Raw genomic sequence first — 9407 nt, 5'->3', positions numbered from 1 at the left:
AGGAACCGTTGGAAAGTGCTAAGCAGTGTAGGGACAAATCTCAGACTTCAAAGGATTTAGAGTAGACTGCAGGTGCCCGTGGCAGTAGGGACACCCGTGTAATCAGTCACATGGATCAGGCAGCAGTGACGCAGAGCAGAGAGGCGACGGGTGGGGGTGGTGAGAAGTGATTTAGGGATCTATTTTGAAGACGGGGCCAACACGATTTTCTGACAGACCAGATGTGCGGTGTGAAAAGCAGCAACAGAAATGACTCCACGATTTTGGCCTGCACATCCGAGAATGGAGCAGCTGCTGACTTAAGTGGCCAAGACTGTTCAGTGGAGCACGTTTCTGGTTTGTTTTGGTGCTTGGGCCAGGAGCGCCTTTCGGACACATTAGGTTTGAGGTGCGTATTAGCTATTCAAGTGGAGTGGGCAGCTAGATTTTGAAGCTGTCTGGAGAAATGACTTTGGAGACATGTCTGAAGTCGCAGGAAACGAGACCTTGCCCAGAAGTGGCCAAGTGCCCCTCCTTTCTGCCCTCCTAAGGGCAGGAACATCCATGGAGGGCAGCTCATCGCTCCACAGCCTCTTTAGCCGGCAAAGTCCTATGGGAATGGCCAAGAAAAGTGCATAGAAACGAAGCACGGTGGCACGGCGACCATACTCAAACCCGTTGCTGAGAAGGTACCCACCCGCCAGTCTCCCGGCTGGTAGGCGGGTTCCGTTGGTGGGCGTGGCATCGGCGCGAGCGCACGCCCAGAGGGGCGTGGCCGGCCCGGCGCGCGCTCCCGCTTCCCGCGCGCACGCCTCCCTCACTCCTGACGGTCCGCGCGTGATCAGCTGGTCTGCGCTCCCTGACGTGAGCGGGGGCACGTCATCGTCGAATGGCAGCCTCCAGGAAGGCACCGCGAGTGAGGTGAGGGACTGCCGGGGAGCCGGCGTCCGGGCGCGCGTGGTGCACCCCTGAGGGCAGGGAGCGAGGGGACAAGGAGCGGCGGGTGAACCGCCAGTCGGGCGAGGATCCCGGCTCGCGGGAGCCCCTCAAATGGGAGCAGGCGGAGGGAGCGGTGCAGCCGGGCAAGTTCCGGTTAGTTTCCGGCGGGGCCGCGGGCACCCTGGGTAGCCGAGCGCGGCTCTCGGGCAAGTGTGCCCGGCTTGCGCTTCGCCCGAGGGGGCGGTGGCCGCCGCCACCCCCCGGCTGGGCAGGAAGGCCCCGCCGCTGCAGGACGTTGGCCCCTCCTGGTTTCTCCCGGTGTCCGGGGGAGGTGGGTGAGCCTGCCCTCGCCCTCCTTCTGTGGGAATCTGATCCTCACGTTACAGCCCTGACTATACGGGCACTTGCCCTTCGCCCTACTGATCTGTCACCTTCACAGAGAGGAAACCGAGGGACCGGCATAATCTCCAGTAGAATCCCACCAGTAACTTGCCCTGTGCTCTTCCTGGGCATAGGGAGGTGAAAAGGATACAGTCCTCCCTTCCCTACCACCCCCAGTCTCAAATGAAACACATTTCAGGCTAGTCTCCCTCAACAACCAGAGTATATTTAGCAGCTAACAAAGTGGGAGACTTAGAGATGTTGAGCGTTCCCTAGACCCAGAGGTCAAACTACCTGGCGATCCACACAGGGTCAGCCATCCTCAGACCCGTTGAGACTTGAATGAACACACTTGGCAGCATGACCAGGTTCACATGAATGCCTATCATGGTTTGCGTCTGTGAGTGGACAGATCGCAAGCCGACCTTGGCCCGGACTTGGGCTTGCTTTGGCATGTTAGGGATGAGTAGAGAACCAGACTGGCCCTGTGGAAGGGTGTGGTGAGGTGGAAGGTGCTGCCTGTATGTGAAGTGCTGGAAATGGGGTCGGGAAAGTGGATAATGATGAGTTAGGCCCTAGGCTGGTAAGTAGCTTTTGAGGACCGAGGTGGTCTGTGTTAGTTTCGTTGAATCACAACATTTTGGGGACAGAACGGTCTTTTCACCATCATTTGGTAGAGCATCATTCCTCACTCAACTGGGAGGCTGAGGGAAGGGAGGCCAATTCACCCCAGGCGTCTTCCTTAGTGGCAGAATTTGAGCGCCATTCAGTGTTAAAAACAACTTTTTTCAGTTCACATAAAATTGACAGGTAAATTGACCTGGCTTCCGGTGCAGCTGAGTCCAGGAGACTAACATTGGCATTAGACCTGGCCTCTCTTTTGAATCTCTTGGCTCTGCTTTCTTCAGTGTTGGCTTCAATCTCAGGCAGACTTTTTCCTTATGGTGGGTGTGACAGTTCTAGGCTGAGTCCAAAGGGTCGGAGCAGAAATCCCAGATCTAATTCCCACTGGGCTGACTTGATTCTTATGTCTATCCCTGAAACAATCAATCCTTGTGGCCAGAGGGATGGATTGATGAGGCCTGGGTCCCAGATGTTGTAGGTGAGTGGGTGAAACTTACTCCAGTTCTTTGAATTGGAAGTGGAGAAGTATCATTCTCAAAAGGAAACCATTGTTGCTGTGATCAAAAGAAGGAGGGATGGATTCTGGGTAGGCAGAAACAACACTGCCCACTTACCAACCCTAGAACCTTTTCCAGTTCCATCCTTGTCTACACCACATGAGGCATGATTGAGCATCTCCGTCCTTGTTTCACTCCTTTCAGAGTGATAGGCATATATGATTCTCATCATGGGCTGGGGTAAGAGGGAGGGTAACCAGAACCCTGCTGGGATTTCTGTAAAAAAAGAGGGAGAAAAATGTGTCATAGTCACCTTAGCAAAGTTTGAACTGGAAGTTCTCTGCATGCTCCTTTCCCCTTATGCACCTCATGGCATACCAGGATGTTGAAGTGTATGCTGAAGAAGTCCTGGAAAGGGGAAGAGCACTGGGCTAGGTATTGGGAGGCCTGGACTCTAGTTCTAGACTAGCTGTGTCACCAAACAGCTGTGAGGCCTTGAGCAAGTCCTTTGATCTGTTTCTCAGTTTCTTTTTCTAGAGGAGTGAGCCGAGTTGAATGGTCCCTAAGGTTCATTCTAGCTCAAATGTTTTAACAATAGCCCTGCTTCAACTGAGAGCCTGGGAATGTACCTGGCCTAGTTAATGAAGGATGGATGGATCTTGGACATTACAGAGAGTAGGACAGGAGCAGGACAACTAATGTTTAGCTGCTTTGTGGCTGCTTTGATTCTGAGAGATAGGTGGAGGTGGCATTGCTCACAGAGAGCTTGAACTCAGTTTTCTGTGAGCATCACTTGTCAGACCGCATTTCTGGTCTGGGCTTGAAGCTACTGAGGTGTTTGGCGTCTGGCAAGCTTAGTTTCTTTTCTTGTGAAATTAATCAGTAGAGCTACTTCTGAATAGCCTCCCTCCAGCTCTCTTGCCCTGTGTCTGAATTAGTCACTGGGACCAGTTAACTTTGAATATACAGAGAAACTGACTTCCTTGGCTCACCATCTTGTAAACGGGCATATGAAGTTAGAGGAAATCAGGTGAGAATGTGACATCTCTCTCCAAGAAAAAGAGGTTTCCTACTTTGTAAAATATTACAACAGGTTTTTTAAAGATAGAGTTCATGAATCACACAATCCACCTAATTAAAATGTATAATTCATTGGTGTTAGACTATTCACAGAGTTGTACAACCATTACCACAGTCAATTTTAGAATATTTTCATCCCTCCACATTTCCTTTCTCCAAAAGAAACCCTTTATACATTAGCAGGATCTTCTCATTTTTCCCAGCTACACCCCAGCTCTAGACAACCACTAATCTATATTGTGTCTCTATGGGTTTGCCTATTCTGGACATTGCATATGGAATCATACAATATATGGTCTTCTGTGACTGGCTTTTTTTCACTTAGCATAAAATGTTTTTCAGGTTTTTACTATGTTGGAGCATGTTTTAATACTTGATTCTTATTTATTGCCAATAATATCCCATTGTATATTAGACCACTTTTATTTATCCATTCCTTAGTCAGTGGGCATTTGGGGTGTTTCTGCTTTTTGGATATTAAGAATATACTGCTATGAATATTTATGTATAAGTTTTTATGTGGACTTAATATTTTCAATTTTCTGCACCCTATTGATCGGTCATAGGGTAGCTCTATATTTAACCTTTTGAGGAACACTAGACTATTTTTCAAAATCACTATACCATTTCATAGTTCCGACCAGCAGTGTCTGAGGGTTCTAGTTTTTCCACATCCTTGTCTATACTTGCCATTGCCTGTTTTTTTTTTTTTTTATATTATAACCTGCCTAGTGAGTTTTATCATTGTGATATCTCATTGTGGTTTTGGTTGCATTTCCCTGATGACTAGTGATGTTGACAGTCTTTTCATATGCTTATTGTGCATTTTTATATCTTAGGAGAAATATCTGTTCAGAACCTTTGACCATTTAAAAATTTAGTTTGTCTTTTTTATTGTTGAATTATAATAGTTCTTTATATACCCTTTATATAGACTCTTACCAGATACATGAGTTGCAAATATTTTCTCTCATTTTTTGGGTTGTTTTTTCACTTTCTTGATGGTATCCTTTGAAGCACAAGTCTTTAACAAAGTCCAGTCAATCTGTTTTCTTTTATTGCTTGTACTTTTGATGTCATATCTAAGAAATCATTGCCTAATCCAAGGTTAGGCAGACTTATGCCTGTGTTTTCTTCTAAGAAAACTTTGTATCTATGATCCATTTTGAGTTAATTTTTGTATATGGTGTGAGGATAGAGGTTCAGCTTCATTCTTTTGCGTGTGGATATCCAGTTCCACATTATTTGTTGAAGAGACTTTTTTCTCATTGAATAGTTTTGGCATTCTTGTCAGTCAGTGTAGGGGTTTATAATTTTCAACTCTCAATTGTATCTCATTGATGTTTATGCATATCCGTATGCTAGTACCACATTGTCTTACTTACTGTGGTTTTATTAATTTCGAAATCAGGAAAGGTGAATCCTCAAACTTTGTTCTTTTTCAAGGTTGTTTTTGCTATTTTGGATTCCTTGAATTTCCATAGGAATTTTCAGAATTGCTCGTCAATTTCTGCAGAGCAGTTAGCTGGACTTTGATAGAGATTGCGTTGGATCTGTAGGTTATTTTGGGGAGTATTGCCCTTTTAACAATATTAAGTCTTCCAGTCTACAAACATGGAATGTCTTCCCATTTATTTAGGCCTCCTTTAATTTCTTTTAACAGTGTTTTGTAGTTTTCAGAGTGTAAGTTTTGCTTACATTCTTAAACTTATTCCTAGGTATTTATTATTTTGATGCTATTTTAAATGAACTTTTCTTAATTTAAATTTTGAATTGTTTGTTGCGAGTGTATAGAAATGCAGTTGTTTTGTATCCTGCATTCTTAGTGAGCTTATAGTTTTTTGTGGATTCTTTAGGATTTTCTATATTTAAGATAATGACATTGCAAAAAGAGAGTTTTCCTTGTTTTCTAATCTGGATGCTTTTTATTTCTAAATTGCCTAATTGCCCGGGATAGAACATCCAGTATGATGTGAGGGGTGGAAAGAGTGGACATCTCAGTTTTAGTGGACATCTTGATCTTAGGGGGAAAACATTCAGCCTTTTAACATTAAGGATGATGTTAGCCTTGGATTTGTAATAATCTTGATCAGGTTTAGGAATTTCTATTCTTTTAGTTTATTGAGTACTTTATTATGAAGAGGTGTTGGATTTTGTCAAATGCCTTTTCTGTGTCTATTGAGGTGATTGTGTAATTTTATTCTTTATTCTATTGATATTGTGTGTTACATTAATTTTGAATGTTGAACCAGTCTTGCATTCCTGGGATAAATACATCACTTGGTGATGGTGTTTTTATATGTTACAGTATTCAGTTTGTTAGTATTGTGTTGAGGATATTTGCGTTTATTAGAAATATTGAAGTGTCTTATGTTTTTGCGAAAGAATGCATGGTTCGCCCAGTAAAGAACATCTCATTTTGTCCTACAAAATTAAAGTAGCAGCCAAACAGGAGCTGGCCTGGAGAGTGGTGAAGATGATCTGGTTCTGGCTGGGTGGTGGACTGAGCTAGTGCAGACCCTTCTCCCTCTACTAACACATAAAAATGTGGTAAAATTATAACAGAATTACCTTTAAGTTCATAGCTGAATAAAATTCAAAGCTCTTTCTGTATTCCGCAACAGACTGCCATATTGCCTCTCTGATCTAGTCTCCTAGCCATTTACCTCCCCATCCCCCAATACATACAACCACACCACACTGGCTTTGCTTTGCCTGAAGTATACTAGACATACTCCTGCCTTGGGCTTTTGCACCTGCCTCTCCCTCTCTCTCGAATGTTCTTCCCTTGTCGCATTTTCCTAGGTCTCTGCTAAAATGTCATCTTTTAGCAAAGGGACTTTGCCTGGAAACCCCATATAACATACCTTTCCCCTAAGCCCTCTGACACTTTCTTCCCCTTGCTATGCTTTACTTTTTTTGATAGAATTCCTACTCCCTATCTGACAAATGATATTCCTATTTTGTGTCTGTTGCCTTTCCTCCTGTATCCTCCCCTCCCAGCATCCTCCACTCACTGTCCCCACCCACAAGTAAACCTCTTGAGGTCAGAGATGTCTGTTTTGCTCACTGGTATGCCTAGAATAGGGCCTGGATTATAGAAGATGCTCAGTAAATATTTTTTGACTGAATGCGCTCAAAAGAAAGAGAAATCCTTAGTTACCAGAAATTTAGGGGTACTTAAAGCCTGAACAGTAACTAATAAGCTGAACCTGAGGAGGGTATCAGATGCATAGGCCTTCTTCATACCTGGGGCCCAGGGCATCGGACTGTCCCCACGTGGGGACAGGAGTCTTGTGTGCAAATCTCTTAGCTAAGAAAAAGGCGAAATCATTCTTAGAGGCAAACAACAGTGACAGTAGAGCTTGTATAACTCAGGACATGTCTCATCCTCATAGACAGAATAGTCTCTGCTGAAGATAAGCTCTTAATAAAAGATGAGAGCACACAAGGAGTGAGTGACCCTCCCAGAGGGAGCCTGCAGACACAGCAGACTGGAGGATTACTATTCTGAGACCTTCTGATGGAAAGTCTGAAATGAATTCCAAAATAAGGCCCTCAAATAATTAAAGCTGAGGAGGAACAGAAACCATAGTGAAAGAATGGGCAACCATGAAGAGTGAACAGGCAAATTTGAAAAAGAACCAAATAGAACTTGTGCCTGTGAAAAATACAGTCATTAGAAATAAATTGTTTTTAGGCTGAACAGGAGATGAGATGCAGCAGAAGAGAATTCATGAGCGAGAGACTAGGCCAGAGAACATATGCCTGCCATGGTGCTGTTTTATCTGCAACTTTTATTTTGTCACTGATACTGGGGTGAAGAGTTCTTCCAGCTCAGGAAGGAGAATTGCTAAGTCAAGTTGATGTCCTCTCTGTCTGAGCCTTGCCACGTTTACTATGGTCAAAATCTGCAACATCCTGTTCTTTCTTTTCTTAAGGGCAAATCACCAGGACTTTCAGCTGAAAAATTTAAGAATAATTGAGCCTAACGAGTTGACACACTCAGAAGATCCAGGTGTACAAACAGGTAATAATTTTGCCTATTAATTAGATAGAACATCTCAAAAGGGTTTTAGGTGCCCTGACTCCAAACCCAAGTTCGCACAGAAGAGAAGGTAAGGGATTCATAATTGATCATGGTCGGGGCTGAGAGGACATCTATCTGGAAATTAAAACCATTTTGGCCTTTGGCTTCCTGGGTAGTTGGTTACCATTTCTATATATATTCACTGCTTTTTTTAGGTAGTAAGTTAGAGTATGATAGTTTTTGCATTCCCCATTCTTGAGGTGGCAGTGGTGATGGTGGAGAGAGGTTGTTATTGAAAAAGCCCTGTTCTGGTTTTTCTGATCGCTAATATAACTCTTTATTGACTTTCAGTTTTTGACATAGGATATGAAATGAGAAAAGTTTATATTTTTGTGCTTTATAAATTGAATACGCTTTCAGGGAAATCATTTTGGGAAAGATTTCTGGAACAATACCCTTTTCCCAGGGCTGGTTAGTTGTATTTTTAAGTTGCCACAAATCTGAATTCTGAAAAGTGGCATATTAGGGTGTTACTATCCCAGTGCTCGTCTATGGGCTAGCCGGGAGAACCATATTGTTTTCTTTTCGCTGACAGAAAAAAATTGTTCCCTTGAAGCACATAGGAAACCATGACTGATCTCTCCTTGGAAAATCAGCTATAATTGCATGCAATTTCAGCTCCTTTTTCTTTAAAAATCTATATGTACCAACACATTTTGGGCCATATTAGGAGGAGGAGAGGAAGAAGGAGGAATGGGAAAAGAGAGGACATAGAAAAGGGGAAAAAGTGATAGAATTATCAAATTCAGAGTTTTTAGAGAACTTCTCTTTTTTAATTATAGATGAAGAAATGAGATTTAGGGATCATCAGTTATTTGAGGTTACAGATCCCAGATGGAAACCGGAGCCCACTTGTTTTGATTCTGTTGGTCTTAGAAACACTTCAGAGAGCCTCTGTTATGTCCCCTAGATAACATGGTCTGCTAGAGCGTGGACTTGGGAAGCAGACAGACCATGAGTCCTGGGTCCTGATGATCCAGTTGACTTGGGAAGGTATTTAACTCCTGTTACTTTATCTGTAAAATGGGAATAGTGAAACCTCCATGGGAGGATTATTGTGAGATTTAACCACTGATGTACATAAAACCCTTGGTTCTCCCTCAGTGGTAGGACAGAGAAACAGAACACCACTTCTAGAGCAAGTGATGCTGGAAAAGAAGTTTGGCATTCTGTGCATGAAGTAAACCAGCCCTTTCTACTCTTATAACAAGACGTGTAGGAATCCCAGCTGGTCCTTGAGATCTGGATTCAAGTAATCTTTTTTGAGCTTTTATAATGTACTGCATGTGGTGCATGGTGCTCTCACACATGTTGCCATGTTGAATTTTCCTAGCCACCCAATGAGGTATGTAGGATGTACTTTTCTTATACTTCTAATCAGTGAGACATCTTCTTTATGACAAAGGCTAAAGATTTAGGAAGTTTTTCTAAAAGCAGACCCACATATATAAGAGACTTTTAAAGGAATCATTCTTTTTAAAGGATGATTTAAAAATACCTGGCAGTGTATGGGCTAATGTTACATCATGGACGAGGCTTGTTGCTCTTGGCTTCCTATTTCCCTGCACACCCTGATTAACTCTTGACTGCTTCTAACATTTCTGAAAAATAATGGAACATAGAATGAACAGATGCTATAATAATGCATTTTGTAAGATCCTAGCTTTCTTCTTTCAGTGAAGATTTATTACTGTTTATTGAGTCTGAAAGGATCATAGATACAAAGTTGTGACATTCATTCAGCTACCTTTGAATGAGTATATGTATGCTTTCAGTGCTGGACCAGATACATGGATTCAGAGATAAGGATGACATGG

At 43.1% G+C, this 9407-nt stretch overlaps 1 protein-coding gene across 5 annotated transcripts in view; it reads left to right on the top strand.

Annotated features, from left to right (window-relative positions):
• The first annotated feature begins 748 nt into the window (after positions 1–748).
• XPNPEP1 (X-prolyl aminopeptidase 1) overlaps positions 749–9407 on the top strand; it is a 50503-nt gene continuing 41844 nt past the window's right edge. For 3 of the 5 annotated variants that reach the window (XM_036898612.2, XM_057506306.1, XM_036898609.2), the window contains exons 1-2: positions 749–900; positions 7442–7530. In XM_036898612.2, the coding sequence (XP_036754507.2) occupies positions 869–900; positions 7442–7530 (121 nt within the window). In that variant the 5' untranslated portion in view covers positions 749–868. Of the gene's footprint in view, positions 901–7441; positions 7531–9407 lie in introns of those variants that run through there. The other 2 variants (XM_057506305.1, XM_057506307.1) reach the window with 2 other exon arrangements.

Source organism: Manis pentadactyla, chromosome 8 (genome assembly GCF_030020395.1).
Source record: "Manis pentadactyla isolate mManPen7 chromosome 8, mManPen7.hap1, whole genome shotgun sequence".
In the NCBI taxonomy this organism is placed as follows: domain Eukaryota; kingdom Metazoa; phylum Chordata; class Mammalia; order Pholidota; family Manidae; genus Manis; species Manis pentadactyla.
Note: the sequence above shows the minus strand (reverse complement) of the source record. Positions and strands in the feature narration are given on the sequence as shown.